We start from the raw sequence: 14857 nt of genomic DNA on the forward strand, positions 1-14857 counted from the left end.
TATAAAAATTCACATGACAATAAAATTGCTTTTAATGCATTTTATTTGTTTTTTAAAGTGGGTTGACAAGTCAGGACAAAGGCAGGGCAGGCAAAACGAAGCCACTTTGGGAAATGGCCACATTGTGGGGAAGACTAGGTATCTTGTTTGTTTTAGGGCGCATAAGGCAGCTCTGACCTTGATTCCAATCAAAGCAGAGGGGGGAGGGAGGGAGGGAGAAGAGAAAGAGGCAGAGCAGGAGCTTGCTTGTTTCCTGCCAAGTGTGTCCTCACAAGGTGACTTCTGGGAAGTGCAGGGACAGTTGCAGTGGAACCCTTTCCACTTGCTTTCTTGTTTGGGATTTTCAGCAAGGTCTCACTCATTGTGTTGCCCAGGCTAGTTTTAGACTCATGGTTCCTCCTGCATCAGCCATCCAAATGTGAGGTTTTAAGACTTGTATCTGCCCCTTGGTCAGAATGGAGTACACCCCACACTGCCAGCCTCGAGGCTCACTGGCTGAGTATTAGAGCTTCTTGCATTGCCCTTACACCCACTGGCGAGAGCCCTGTTCACTTTGGCAGAGAGCACTGATGACGTGTTGATGGATACAGCTAGTCACCTGGGAGTTTGCAGCAGGTGGGAAACAGCTTCTCAAAGTTGTCTAAAGGTAGAACCCCAGGAGTGTGTATCTGAAGCATGTGTGGAGAGGGCCTTTATAGAGCTGATTAATAAATAACCTTGAAATGGAACTACTCTGTATTATCTAGGTGGGTAATGCCACTAGTGGTACCTCTTAAGGAGAGTAGAGGGACACTTGATTGGATGGAGACTAGAGTGATGCTGGCCAGTTATAAACCAGAAAGTGCACACAGCACTTGTCTCTACAGCAGTGTAGATTTTGGTGGTTGGAATGAGAATGGTTCCCTCAATCTATCTATCTATCTATCTATCTATCTATCTATCTATCTATCTATCTATCTATCTATCAGTTTTCTGAGACAGGGTTTCTTTATGTAACAATTCTGACTGTCCTGAAACTCACTTTGAAGATCAAGATTGTCTTGAACTCACAGAGATCCACTTGCTTCTGCCTCCTGAGTGCTGGGATTAAAGGTGTGCTCCACCATGCAATAGGCCCATATATTTGAATACCCAGTTCCCAGTTGGTTGAACTGTTTGTGAAGAATTCAGAGGTGTGCCCTTGTTGGAGGAGGGTGTGTCACTGGTGGGTGGGCTTTGAGGTTTCCAAAGACTCCTGTGATTCCCAGTGTTCACTGTGCCTCCTGCTTATGGATCAAGATATAAGTTCTCAGCTGTTCCTTCTCTCTGCCATCATGGACTCTAACCCTCTGAAACCATAAATCAAATTAAACACTTTCCTGTATAAAGTACCCTAGTCATGGTGTTTTATCACACCATTAGAAAGATACCTAAGATAATTGGTTATTTCTGGCTCAGGCAACTCAAAAGATGACCATAATTACTGAATCAGAAATGTATAAAAAGTTTATTTATTCCAAAAGACTACTTAAGAGTAAAGTGCTTCTGTTAGAAAAACACAAAATAAGATTTTTAAGCCAGCAATGTAATATTTAAAGGATATAAATACACCAAAGGAATCCACTTGATGGAACCACGGTGTCTGCCCGTGTGTCACTGTAGTGCTCTTAGCCTTGTGTCTGGGTGGCTCAGATCTTCCTAGGGGTGTCTGGGTGGGTTCAGGAATTCCCAGTCTTGACTTCACTCACACAAAGCAGGGACTCTGCTTTCTTTTGTGCCTTCTCTTTTGTGGTAGCTGGTCCTGCCACAGAGAGTGAAGAATAAAGCTGCAGACAACAGAGGAAGACTTTGAAAGGCCTGTTCTGATCACTATGGAGGACACAGGGGAGTCTGAGGTAGGGGCTCTCCTGGTGTAATTTCAAGGAGAAGACAGAACAAAGTACAAGATAACAAAACAGGCCACCAGCTCTGTAGTGGGTTCTGAAGACTCGCAAGCTGACTTTCCTGCCTATAAATTATAGCAGACAGCCAGATACAGAGAGGCACTGAGGAAACACACAGCCCTGGGTGACCGAGGGTGAAATCTGGAAGGCAGCTGCTGTGAGGTGCCAACTGAGAAGAGCCAGGATGGAGTGCGGAGAGGTTTCTCCTCTCAGGAGTAGATGTGGCACTCTGTAGAACAATGTAAAACCAGTAGTGGCTGGAGTGTGGGCACACGGGATGGAGGATCACACTAATCTTCACCGAGTATCAGGCATGGAACAGGATCTAGCACTGGACAGAGGAGAGGGATCTGGGAGGAGTAGGCCCATCCCTTCACATGAAGGAATGAAGGAAGGAAGGGAGGGAGCGAGGGAGGAAGGGAGGGGGGCTGGAATTCCAGCACCAGCCGGGAAGCAGGTCTGAGAAGCAGACCATGAAGTACATAGATAGAGTAGCCCCTGTGATGTTTAGGACTGTGGACCAGGGCGTGGAAAGGGCTGTTCACAAAGGGCAAGGCAGGAAAGCAGTAGCTCAGACAAAATGTCCAAAGTAGAGCTGTATACAGACGCACACGATGAGGGAGGACAGGCCTAGCAGCAGCAGAAGGAAGATGGGGTTCAAAGCACAAACAGTCCCAAACAAACAAGAGAATGAAGGAATAGCATGGATGACAGAAGAGGGCTTTCCAATGAAGAACAAACTGAAGGAACCTACAGCCACTGCAATCTCAACACAGGGAGGCTGGCTGAGGAGAAGCCGGGAGGGTTCAGATCCATAGACAGGAGCGTTCTCACTCACAGGTCACCGAGTCCTGCTGAGATCACATGAGCAGTAGAGACTACCCACTCAAGAACTGAACCTTGTGCAGACACAGGGCTCGACAGGCACGGTGGAAGGCAGGAAGCATAAGTATTTTGAGGGCCTGACATAGAACCACTCAGCAGCTTCCTTCAGGGTTCATGTGTGGTTGAGAGATGCAGGACAAGTCAGAAGTAGAAGGCTTGGAATCTGGAGGGGAAGAGACAGGGAGACAGGGGTTAAGAGGGAAGGAGAGGAGAAACTGGAAAAGGCAGCAGCCAGCTATCAGTGGATGGATGGAGTCGGATCCTGTAAGCCCAGCAAGGGCCAGTGAGGGCTAGACTGTGAGGACAGCTGGGGAGAAGTGATAGGAGGCAAGGGAAGGACACAAGGAGCCCAGGACCCCAGTCCTCCTGGAAGACAGAAGGCCTGAAGCAGAGGGATGCGAGGGGAGAGGCCATGTGCGGCACCACCTCAGTCACACAACCCTGGAATCGGAAGAGGACCATGTTTGATGGATTTTCATGGAATGCTGACCTCTAGGCACGACACTGACACTGTCCTCAACTCTCAGCATCTGATTACTCATATTGAGATAGGCCTATTAACATTCAGTAATGGGGAGAGGTTCACCAGGCCCTATCCCTCCCCAGGATACATCAACAGTGAATAGATGCTGAGGAGATTCTCCTTCGTGATATAGCTGCTTAAGCAAATTGCCATGTTCCTGTCAGGAATCCCAATTCACGGGACTAGACATGGGTGGAACCATTTCTTTGGCTTGTTGTTGTTGCCTCATATGGAATAAGAAGATGACATTATTCATGTTTCCCAGGAAAAGTTATTTCAAGACAGACTAGATATTTCCAATACCTTCAGAAGTCCTGAGATTTGTAGAGTGTGCAGTCACTGCCCACATCCCACTCCATCCTCTGGAAGAAGTAGACCATGATGCTCTCCAGCAACAAGCCACTCAGCACAGCCAGCAGGGAGAGTCTGCGGTTGGTGTTCAGAGTCACTAGAAAACAAAGGGAGCAAGATGTCCTAGGAATTCCTAAGACATGACAGCAGTGCCTGTGTGCTGCATGGTGCTGAGAACTGGAAATTCCTGTGTTGCGTGATATTTTACTCTTTTGGCTTTTTGGACAGACTTTTTGGAGGACCTGCCACCCAGCTCCCAAATAAATCACACACAGAATCTTGTTCTTAGTTATGGGTGCCTGGCCTTAGCTTGGCTTGTTTCTTGCCAGCTTATTTATTTATTTATTTTGGTTTTTATGAGACAGAGTTTCTCTGTGGCTTTGGAGGCTGTCCTGGAACTAGCTCTTGTAGACCAGGGTGGTCTCAAACTTACAGAGATCCACCTGCCTCTGCCTCCCAAGTGCTGGGATTAAAGGCATGTGCTACCAATGCCTGGCTTCTTGCCAGCTTTTTTTTTTTTTTTTTACTTAAATTATCCCATCTATTTTTGGCCTCAAGGCTTTTATCTTTCTCTATTCTTATATACATTTTCTTTCCTTCTTGCTCTGTGTCTGGCTGTGTAGTTGGTGGATGGATGGCCAGTCCCTGATGTCCTCCTCCTTCCTCTCTCATTGCCAGATCTTTTCCCCAGATTTCTATTTATTCTTTTTGCCCACCAGCCCCCCTATTTCTCTCTCCTGCCTCGCTATTGGCCATCCAGATTTTTATTAGATCACCAGGTATTTTAGTCAGGCACAGTAACACAGCTTCACAGTTAAACAAATACATTAACAAAAGTAACACACCTTAAAATAATATTCCCCAACACTGCTGCATGAAGCTGATTTGAGGACACTCACCCTGCTCTACATGTCCTATAACAAAGTCTCTGCTTCTAACACAAGCATCAAGTTCTTCTCAAGCAGAGGCAGAAGCCCATGAATAATAAAGAGAAAATAAAGCAGGGTGTGGTGGCTCCTATCTAATTCCAGCACTTGGAAGGTTCCTATAGATGGACTGCAATGAGTTTCAGGGCAGCCTGGTCTACATAGGGAGACTGTTTCAAAATAACCACCACCATCCAACTTGAAGATTTAAAGAGACTAACAGAAAGGAAGTTGTACTTGTAGCATCACAGATCAGGAAGAGCAGCATTGTGACAAGAAGTCCAGGCAGCAACTTCATTCACAAAGTGCTTTTTCATAGTGCCTAAAAAGTGAAGACTCATCTGGCAGGCAGGAACTGTCTTCATGTGGGAGGCGGCACCTGGCACTTTCTCTTGGCTAGACAACTACTCAGTCTTGTAACTCTGGAAAAGCCATTTACTCATCACAGCACTTTAAAGCCATTCATAAAGGAGAGATGGTATGGATGAATGTGCTCTGAAGACAAGCAACACCATATGGCTGAACTGAGTGATCCTCAGTGTCTGCTGTGTGTAGGGCTCTGTACACACACTTAAGGCCAACATGGCTCTCTGGAGAGCTCATGTTCAACAAATCTGATGCTCCAGGGCCAGGACTTCAGCCTTCCATAAAGGCTGGAAGCTGTCATGTCAAATAAAAAGCATACACTCACCTCTGATTGCTTGGAAATTCGATGTCAGGACAAATACTTTAATGAGCCTGAGGCACAAAGGTGTGTAGTCATGTTCCCAGATGACAGCTGGGATTAGCAGGAGCTTCCCATAGCTGGACAACAGCAGCGCTTTCAGTAGCAAAATGAAGTTGGTTTTTTTTTTTGCTGTCATGGGTAGCTCTACCCACAGGAAAGCAAAAATGCCAGCAAAAAAGGCAGCTTGTTCTATGGAGCAAATGAGAGAAATACAGATGTCTCACCCAAATCTAACCCCTGAAAAACAAAGAAATCCTAATTCCAACACAGAACTCAGCTGTTTTACACACATGTACAGGCTTTGTGTTAAATCCTGCTGACATGATTTAAGAAAAACATTTCAAAATAGGTTTTAGTTTTCTTTTTGGGCTGGGGCTGGGGGTGGGGTGCCTTGCCACAGTGCCCAGGTTGGTCTCAAACTTTTGACTTGACTACACCCCAAAGTTCTGGGATAACCCGGGCGGCAGTGGTGCACACCTTTGATCCCAGCACTTGGGAGGCAGATATAGACAGATCTCTGTCAATTCAAGGCCAAATCCACCAACAAAAACAAAAAAACAAAAACAGTTCTGGGATCCTATCTGGGATTGTAAATGTGAGCCAGCCATCCTGAGAAAGCTGTGCTTTAAAGCCCGGAATGATGTTATATTTTAGTTCTTGGGTTGGGTGAGACGCTTGAGTATTTTTTCCCCTAAGGTTTAATTTACTTGTAATTATCTGTGCCTGTCTGTGTGTGGGTATATGTACATGAGTGCCAGGTCTGTGGAGGTCAGAAGAGGGCATCTGATCCCCTGAAGCTGGAGTTACAGGTAGCTGGGAGACACCCGGTGTGGGTGCCGGGACCAGACTCTGGTCCTCTATCAGATATTAACATGCTCTTATACACTGAGCTATCTCTCTAGTCCCCTTGAGTATTTTTTTTAATACTACTGTCTGTAAGATGTAAATGGTAATAAATATTGTGCATTTCAGGCTTTAGTTAGGCAGATAATACACATTCACATTAAATTTTTTAAAGTTACAACAAAGTTCAAATTATATCTTAAATACAGTTTAAATATGTATTATGGTTATTCAAATAGTCATAAACCCAAGTAAACAAATCAAATCCATCCTTGATTCTAAGCTCCCAAAAGGAGAGAACATCAGTGTTTGTGGTTTTTTTTTTTCCTTTGAAAATGAATAAAGAATAGTTCTTAAGTAAGCCAGGAATACTAGACAGTGAATGAATAATCCCAGTCTAACTGATGGGACATGCTCAGGATGGACTGTATGTTCATCTGCATGCAACCCTTCATTTAGCTACTCATACAGATGTCTACTGAGCAGTCATGATAGGCTAAACACTCATTGGGTTTAATGTAAGTGGGTGATGGCAAATCAGTAAGAAGTTAAAAATAATCACAACACTTGTATTAGGTGAGATGGTGTGTACCTTGAGAGAGGCACAGCACAGCAGGACAGGAAATAGGGCTGTCGGGGAGAAGGTAGAAGTGTTATCAGGATAAGTGTCACCAAGATGAGATTGAAGCCAAGACCCCAGAGACATGAGGAAGTCAGACATGGGGACATCATGGACAAGTACTGGAGAAAAGGGAAAAGCCAGGTCAAAGGCCATCAGCTGGAGGCTCACTGAATGTGCCTAAAGCAGCTGGGCTGGAGTGAGCTTGAGTGGTGGCAGAAGGTGCAATGAGATCCATGGGGAGGAAGGGACTTGCCCCCCTGCAAAGACTGTCAGTGTACGGAAAGCAAGAAAGAGCTACATGCAGATCCACACATGGCACCGGGTTATCAGAAAGGGAACATTTTGTATGAAGAAGAGACCTTGGGGTACACCACCAGGTCTGAGCCATGTTATTCTAGCTTATATAAAGTCCCAGCCAGATATGGAGGCAATAGGAAGCAAGTGTAGAACTATTCTGAAGGTAGAATGAATGAGGCTTTCATTGACTGAGCTGAGGGCTCCAAAGAAAGAAGTTTCAGGTAAGAACCCAAGGCCTTTGATCTTGGCAACCTGCAGTGGGAGGCTGTAGGCAGAGGCAGAGCAAGACCATGCTCAGAGATGGCAACTTATTAGCTGTCCAGTAGGGCTGGTAAGAAGCAGGTAGACACAGGGTCCAGAGGTCAGAGAAAGGTCTAGGTCAGATGTGGATGCCTGGGAGTTCTGAGCAGATCCATGAGATGGAAGAGTGGGTAAGAAAGAGGGCAGACAGAGAGGTCAAAAGTAGGCAAATGGTCCAGAATATGATGTGGAAGACATCATACTCAGAGAATTCCTGAACCAGTGACTCGAGATTAGCTGAAGGGCTATTTTTATTTTATTTTTGAGATGGAGTCTCACTGTGTTGCCAAGATTGGCCTCAAAGCTTCTGGATTCCAGCAACCCTTCTGCCTCAGCCTACATAGCCTGGCTTAAGTCAAAGGCCTCTGAAGTAGAGAAGGATGGAAACTAAAAATGAAGTTGCCACAGAAATTAACTCAATGCAATTCGAACCCTAGAAAGCCGTGGATTTCAATGTCAATGAAAGGCGCATTCCCACCAGAAGTAAACTTAATGTCAGACAATTGCATTAAGCAGCCTAATAAACTGGGAAATATCAGGCAATAATTAATGTGTTTTAAACAAGAGGACTGACACAACCTTCAAGGTGTACAATAAGAACTTAAGAACAGTTTATTTTACAAAATATCCTAGTCTGATAAATACACTATTATTATTTTTCTACCATATATTTAAGACAAAGCAAGAAGGTGATTCAGACAAACTCCCCAGGCAGGTTAGTGTCAGAGCTGAAGATGTGGTCTCCAGTCCTGTATTAACTGTCTTACCAGTGTCTTAGCTTTAATCAGAGCAGCAAGCTGCTAGTTAGCATCTGCTTACCGAAAGCAGCAATCACAAACATCCTGTAGAAATCCCACTCCTTGGCATATCGGATCAAGTCATCTGGGGCTGTGTTCTGGCTTGAGTCTTGCAGCTGCCACCACCTCAGGTATGCTTCACAAAGCAAACAAAACATGCAGAGTTTCCCATGGATCTGACAGTCAAAGACAGTGTCCTTGGTCAGGTAACATTCAGCTGACTGCACACCAACAGGCACAGTGCAGCTAAGCAGATGTAGGGTCTATTCTGTTTTTTGAGATAAGGTCTTGCTACATAGCCAAGGCTGGTCTAAAACTTGAGATAGCCCTCCTGCCTCAGCCTTCCAAGTACTAAGGCTATAAACACGCACCACATTCTGCTCAGTAGTTGTACTGAAAATGCCCCACGTGGATCTTCCAACATTATTAACTGGTTAACTGCATTAGTTATATAAGCCAGCAGTGTCTATTGGAACCCCATTGGGAATTTCAAACTTGGAACACCAGAGGACTCAGTCTGGAGTCAGTTTTTCAGGAGTGAAACCTGGACAGGTGTATTTTGCAAAATTCCTGGAGAGACCCTAATGTGCATCCCTGGCTAGGAACCATTGCTCCTAACAGTTTATCTCTCATCCACACATAGCCAAACACATTGATGTGACCGACAAGAGTGGAAAAAGTCAGAAGAGAATGAATTTAATCTAAAGGGTTTCCTCTGTGTAGCCATGGCTGTCTTAAAACACTCTATAGACCAGGCTGACCTCGAATCCACCTGCCTCTGTTGGAATTAAAGGTGTGCACCACCATGCCCAGTTAACTTAAAGATTTCAGGACACCACATAAACTATTAGTTTGAAAAGGAATTAAGAAAAAAAAAGCCCCTGGCTGAATGAGTATTAGGCCAATGAAAGAGGAAAAAAAAAACCAAACCAAACCCCCCCCCAAAAAAAAATAAGATGGATGCTCTTTTTTTTTTTTTTTTGGTTTTTATGAGACAGGGTTTCTCTGTATTGTTTTGGAGGCTGTCAGTCCAGTCCAGCCTCGAACTCACAGAGATCCGCCTGCCTCTGCCTCCCGAGTGCTGGGATTAAAGGCGTGCGCCACCATCGCCTGGCAAGATGGATGCTCTTAAGAGCCTTAAATTTTTATCAAAATACAAAACACTAAGTGGTAAGAATTGGCATTTCCCCAATCTGACTATCTTTCCTGCAAACTGAGATTTCTCCAGTAATTTACAGTGGGCACAAGAAAGCAGGTGTGTGACCCTGACCTGACCTGATCCAGTCTGATTCTGAGGCTCCTCAGCTAGCACAAGTCCTTTAGCTGCACTCTGGAAGCATCTGGGGAAGAGGTGTATACCATCCACAAAAATGCTAACTGAGCTGTCATATAGAGGTCTTTTACACTCCACCCAGGAAATTTTCAATGGGTAAGCAAGCTTGAAAATGGACGCTTTGGTCACTTAAAAGGCCTTGATTGGGCTGGAGAAATGGCTCAGTGGTTAAGAGCACTGGCTAGTCTTCCAGAGGTCCTGAGTTCAATTCCCAGCAACCACATGGTGGCTCACAATCATCTTCTGGTCTATAACTCCAGTTATAGGGATCTGACACCTTCACACCAATGTACATAAAATAAATAAATAAATTTTAAACAAGTTTTCTTTTAATGTTTATTTCCTAAATTTAGGTATAATTGTCTCCTAATTTGTGTGCTCAATTGTCAAAATGATTAGATTAAAAAACACGTAGGGCAATAATAAGGTACACTTCCAATTTGTCTTACGGGTGTTTGCAAACAGGACTAACTAGGAGGGGAAACTGAATGTGGGCAGCACTATTCCACTGGCTGGGCCCCTGGCCTGGAAAGATGTGAAAACAGAAAGCCAGCTAAGCCCTGGCATTCCCTTCCCCCGTTTCCCGTTGTACTAAGCAGCCCCATCCTTTCACTGACATGCCTTCCCCATCACAATGGACTCAACCTGTAAGCCCAACCGAAGCTGCTGCATCTCACGCATTAGGTCCCAGCAGTGAGGTATAACTAACTATGCCCCTACCCAGACATGTTTAGTTTTATTCTGCTCAAAGTCAACATTTGAGCGGCAATTCAGATTACAGTTATCTGCTTTTTGTTGTGACCACATTCTCGAACATAGTCACTAAGCACTGCGCAGTCTTTTAAATTTGTATCTATTACTTCTAGAAAACTTCCAGACATGATGAGTGAAAAAAAATCCCCCAGTTAGAATTATCATATATTCTTTAATTCTGCTTGAATTAAAAATTAAGAGCAAAAGCATCAAGTAGCATTAGAATTTTGGAAAACAGGGTTGAGAGAGGGCTTGGCAGTTAAGAGGGTGTACTGCTTTCACATAGGACAGGGTTGTGAGGCACACAACCGCCTGTAAGTCCAGCCTGGCTTCACAGGGACCTGCAATCAAGCACACATATCCTTTTTCCTTCAACATACACACAGAATTAAAAAAAAATTAAACTGCCTCAACTTACATTTATTTTAGTGTTGAAAAGAATATGCCTATAGGCCTGGGCTTTGCATAAAATGGCATTAATCAAGATAATAACAGGATCATACTCAATATATTTGTCTACTGGTTTCTGGCAAGATTTCTGGAAAAAAAACCCAACAAAGTAATATTAGAGCAAACAAATTAATACATTCTGAAACTTTAGAGGACTTGAAAATTGGAGTCTGTTCCAGACTTTCCCAGTGACAAGATGTATAAGCATCTATTTGAAATTCTCAGATTAAAAATGTTCACCCACATAAGAAGTTTTGCAATGACTAAATACTAGCTTCTAGTTAGAAATACTAATACTTTAAATTTATATTCAAGAATCCAAAAAGAAAGCCAGGTGTGGTAACACATAACTATATGCCAGCATTTAAGACACAGGTGGGAGGAGGATCCTGAATTTGAGGTCAGCATACACTGAATAGAGAGATCCTGCCTCAAAAACCAAAACAAAGCAGAAAAAAAGACTTTGATTTGAAGACCCACAGCAGGCACAAGAGTACTTCAGAAGGTCCTACTTTAAACTCCATTTTCGGTTTGTATGATTTTTTAAAAATGCAAATCTCTAACACACTTTGGCTGTGGTAAAGACTATGGCTCAGGATTTGGAGGAAGGTGTTCAACAAAGTTCCCATCTCCCAGCTTCTGAGAGCTACAACTGAATGAATGTCAGGTACAATGTCAGTGATCCTACTTCCCTAGTGAATCGCATCACTCTCCACCACGCGTTCATTCGTTTGAGACAGGGTCTCTCTAGATGACCAAGGCTGGCGTCGAATTCGTGATCTACCAATTGCCTGGCATACGAGTGGAGTGCTGAAGTCACATAAATGCGCCAGCACTCCTGAGTGTCGTAACTCTTAGAAAATCAGTAGCCTAGCTAAAGTCCTCATGAACTTGCTTTCTCTTTGCCACCATCATAAGAACCACTCCTCCTCTAAGTGCTCAAGAGCCCTGCCTCGCCCCCAACCGCGGGGCGTTCGGGTCCGCCTTCCGCCCCGCCCCCGGAGCGCTCACGCAGATAGTTATCTTGAGTACGCCGTGGCTGTAGTCTCGGTACAGCTCCTGGGCCTCCCGGTTGCACTCGATACAGCGGTACAGACAAGGAGAGGCAACCGTCGCCGTGCCCTCGGCGCCCTTCCCGGACCGCGTCGCCCTAAGCCCGCCAGTCCCCATGGCCACCCTAGAGCCTCTACTTCCGGTCTGTGGCGGAAGTTGCCTGCACCACGGGGAAAGGCACGCCAAGGGGCTTACTGGGAGTTGGAGTCCGGATGCTGGATGCGAGCTTGAGGTTGAGAGGACACGGACTACGACTCCCGGGGGGTACTGCGGCCGGGTGCCGCGCCCACCTGCCCGCGGCGGGCAGAGCACGGCCGCGCCTGCGCCGTGCAGGAAGATGGCACCTGCCGGCCGCGGCTGCGGCTGCTGGGGAGGCTCGGGCGCCGGGGCGGTGCTGTCGCTGCTGCTGCTGCTGGGGGCGCTGGCCTGCGCGCGGGCCACAGAGCACTACTCTCCGCTGTCCTTGCTGAAGCAGGAGCTTCAGCACAGGCAGCAGCAGGAGGCCTCGGCGGGCGGCGGCTGCTCGCAGTCGGGGGACTGGGCGGACCAGTACCCGGAGTGCGGTGAGTGGGCCGGGCTGCCCGCCGCCCCAGCCCAGCGTGGAGGCACCTGGGAGGTGGAGACAGCGGGGACGGGCAGGGCGGTGGGGACGTGGACCCGCCTGGAGGGTGTCTGCTGGCGTGGGGCAGGAAGTCCGACTTCCTTTCTGCCTGCCCGGGTGTCTTGGGCTCAGTCCTCACTCTAGTAATCCAACCCCGACAGATGCAAGCCAGTTGGGTCCCCGGGATGACATCAGCACTGACCCTTGCCCCTTATATGTACCCCCGAGGATAGAGCTTCAGGCCTGGATCCTGCGTGCTTTCCAGCCGCTCAGGTTCATTCATTGAAGTGAGACGCTGTAGACCTGTAGAATAAGTCATGGAAGACACCTCTGGGCAAAATACACACACTCTTTTTCCGTCTTGAGCTGTAAGTGGGCATCTTTTACCCACCAGTACCCTCTCCACTATCCCTTCCCCTCTGTGGGTTAACCTACGACTTGTCTTCGGAAAGGCCTGGGTCTTCCAGACATGCTAGCAGCTGGCTTTTAAGACACTCCACTGATGTTCAGCACCGTATGTCTGCCCAGACACTATCTCATTTCTTAGTTGAGATGAAATCCCAAGGTAAGCCTAGTCTGATTTTCTTTGAGCACCATCTGGCTTCTTCGATAAGGTCTCAATTACTTGTGTGACTTATTTTGTGGCCATCCTTGACTGCCAACAGCCTGGCTGATTTTATTAATGTCACCTCATGAATCTGAGCAAAGGAGTTACCTCTCTGTGAATTTGTCTGTAAATGGAAGACTGTTTGCTTGAATGTGAGGTTTTATTTTCCCCATTTAGCCTTGTTAGTTGGGCGGATTAATTTGCCATAAAAGCAGTAGCCACCCTGTTGGCTCCTTATCTCAGAAAGGAAAACGGAGGCATGATGAAATGCTGGCTCCAAGGTCTCACCTGTAGAAGGAAAAGCAGAGAATACTGTTGCAGGCAGTCGTTGCTTTGCGTCTTTTTGTTTTGAGAAAGTGTCAAGACAAAACCTGGCTTTGAACTTTACGTTTACCATGATTCTGCTTTATCCTCCCAAGTTCTGGGATTACAAGTGTGAGTTACCATGCTCAACTTTGCAGACAGGTTTTGTCTTAACCTCCAAGTGGTTGTTGGTAGGAAATGCCTCAATCGATTTCTCCCAATCCTGTACAATTATATGGAAATTGGACTCTATGAAGCCTTCCTTAGGCACCTGTCCTAGACTGGGAACAAATTTAGGATAGGCAACTAAGCATGCCACAGCCTGCTTCAATACTACTAACACATGGACTTCTTTTAGGGTACCCAGAACTGATCAGGTCTCCCAAATTATGTAGGTCTGGCCTCACTTTGATCTTACCATGGTCACTTGCCTGCCACATCAAACAAGACTCTAGACTTGGGGCAAAGAGCAATGTACCGTCGATCAGAGTAGTTCTCAGGTGCAAGTTGCTGAAGTGATGCCGCTGATGAGCCTTTCTCATACTTGTTCCCTTACTGCAGTGCCCCCAGTGGTGGAAGGTACAAATGACTCCAGTGAGATCCCATAGGCTGGAGTTGTCTATGTGCAGTAGCTGGCCTGCCTTTTGTCCCAGGGAACAGCCTGAACCCCCAGACCTACAAGCACCCTATGTGTCTCTGCCCTGGGTTTACATGTTTCCCAGCCTTTGTCTTCTGGTAAATTTTTTGTTTCTTACCGAAAATAGCACAATGTTTATGATCCTTTTCACCCCCATGAAAAAAATAATATTAAAAAATTTACTCTTGTCTTTGTTGGGGCGTGGTAGGTGTGGGCATTAACAGAGGCCAGAAGGGGGCATCAGATCGCCTGAAGCTGGAGTTATAGGTGGTTGTGATCGATAGGAACCAAATGTTGGTCTTAACCACTGAGCCATCTTTAGTCCTAAGAAAATAATCTTGCTCTTTCAAAAGAGAAGAAACCATCTGGTATATTATTTGTTTTTGCTTTTTGTTTCTTTTTCTGCTTTGTTTTGTTTGAGACTAATTTGAGCTAGCCTGGCCTGGAACTCAATATGTAACTCAGACTTACTTGAGTTTGTGACAATCCTCCTGCCTCAGCTTCCTGAGTCATCAAACCTGAAAATTTTATTCTCAAAAGAGAAGAAAAAAATGTTCTTTTTAATGTGGCCCTATTTTTAATTTATAAGTATGGGAGGAAATACTGAACAAAACCTTTTCCCAATTCTCTTCCCTATTCCTGTTATATAATACAAAACATTGTGTACCTTTGGTTGACACTGGACTAAGTAGTGTTTATTGCCATTTTACCCAAGAGAAACGGAGGCCAAGAAAGCTAAGCAAGGTTATCCTGCAAGGAGTAGAGCCAGATTTATTCTCAGTAGTTTTTTGTGTATTAGCACAATTTCTATAAGTGTTACTAGTAAGATCTACACCTTAAACTTGTTGAAAGTTGTATTTTTTTATTTGTTTTTGTTTTTTTGAGACAGGGTTTCTCTGTATGACCCTGGCTGTCCTGGAAGTTGGT

General features: G+C 45.5%; 2 protein-coding genes across 18 annotated transcripts in view; one reads left to right on the forward strand and one right to left on the reverse strand.

The window, feature by feature from the left end:
• Window positions 1-1463: 1463 nt before the first annotated feature.
• Arv1 (ARV1 homolog, fatty acid homeostasis modulator) lies at window positions 1464-11919 on the reverse strand. 5 transcript variants are annotated; one of them, XR_001197237.2, is made up of 7 exons: window positions 11741-11919; window positions 10698-10817; window positions 8216-8369; window positions 5299-5523; window positions 3634-3778; window positions 2761-2970; window positions 1464-1780 (listed from the first exon to the last, which is right to left on the reverse strand). XR_001197237.2 is itself a non-coding variant. In XM_005064680.3 (6 exons), the coding sequence occupies exons 1-5, from the start codon at window positions 11897-11899 to the stop codon at window positions 3636-3638; spliced, it is 801 nt and encodes a 266-aa protein (XP_005064737.1). In that variant the 5' UTR covers window positions 11900-11919; the 3' UTR covers window positions 1464-1780; window positions 3634-3635. The 5 variants fall into 5 exon arrangements, 3 of the variants coding, with proteins under 3 accessions (XP_005064737.1, XP_012978008.1, XP_012978013.1); XR_001197236.2 differs by having other exon boundaries at window positions 2677-2970; XM_005064680.3 differs by lacking the exon at window positions 2761-2970.
• A 177-nt stretch (window positions 11920-12096) lies between these two features.
• The window catches only part of Ttc13 (tetratricopeptide repeat domain 13), a 55409-nt gene continuing 52648 nt past the window's right edge, over window positions 12097-14857 (forward strand). For 6 of the 13 annotated variants that reach the window (XM_021230540.2, XM_005064675.4, XM_013122006.3 and 3 more), the window contains exon 1: window positions 12100-12345. In XM_021230540.2, the coding sequence (XP_021086199.1) occupies window positions 12120-12345 (226 nt within the window). In that variant the 5' untranslated portion in view covers window positions 12100-12119. Of the gene's footprint in view, window positions 12346-14857 lie in introns of all 13 variants that reach the window. The other 7 variants (XM_021230529.2, XM_013121996.3, XM_040755314.1 and 4 more) reach the window with 3 other exon arrangements.

Source organism: Mesocricetus auratus, unplaced genomic scaffold (assembly GCF_017639785.1).
Source record: "Mesocricetus auratus isolate SY011 unplaced genomic scaffold, BCM_Maur_2.0 Super-Scaffold_100013, whole genome shotgun sequence".
NCBI lineage: Eukaryota > Metazoa > Chordata > Mammalia > Rodentia > Cricetidae > Mesocricetus > Mesocricetus auratus.

Coding starts and splice junctions, on each gene's coding strand:
- Arv1 (XM_005064680.3), bottom strand. CDS start 11,899: ATGGGGACTGGCGGGCTTAGGGCGACGCGGTCCGGGAAGGGCGCCGAG. Junction 5,524..8,215: donor GTTTGTGATTGCTGCTTTCG/GTAAGCAGATGC, acceptor TTTGCTCCATAG/AACAAGCTGCCTTTTTTGCT. Junction 3,779..5,298: donor GAATTTCCAAGCAATCAGAG/GTGAGTGTATGC, acceptor TTTGTTTTCTAG/TGACTCTGAACACCAACCGC.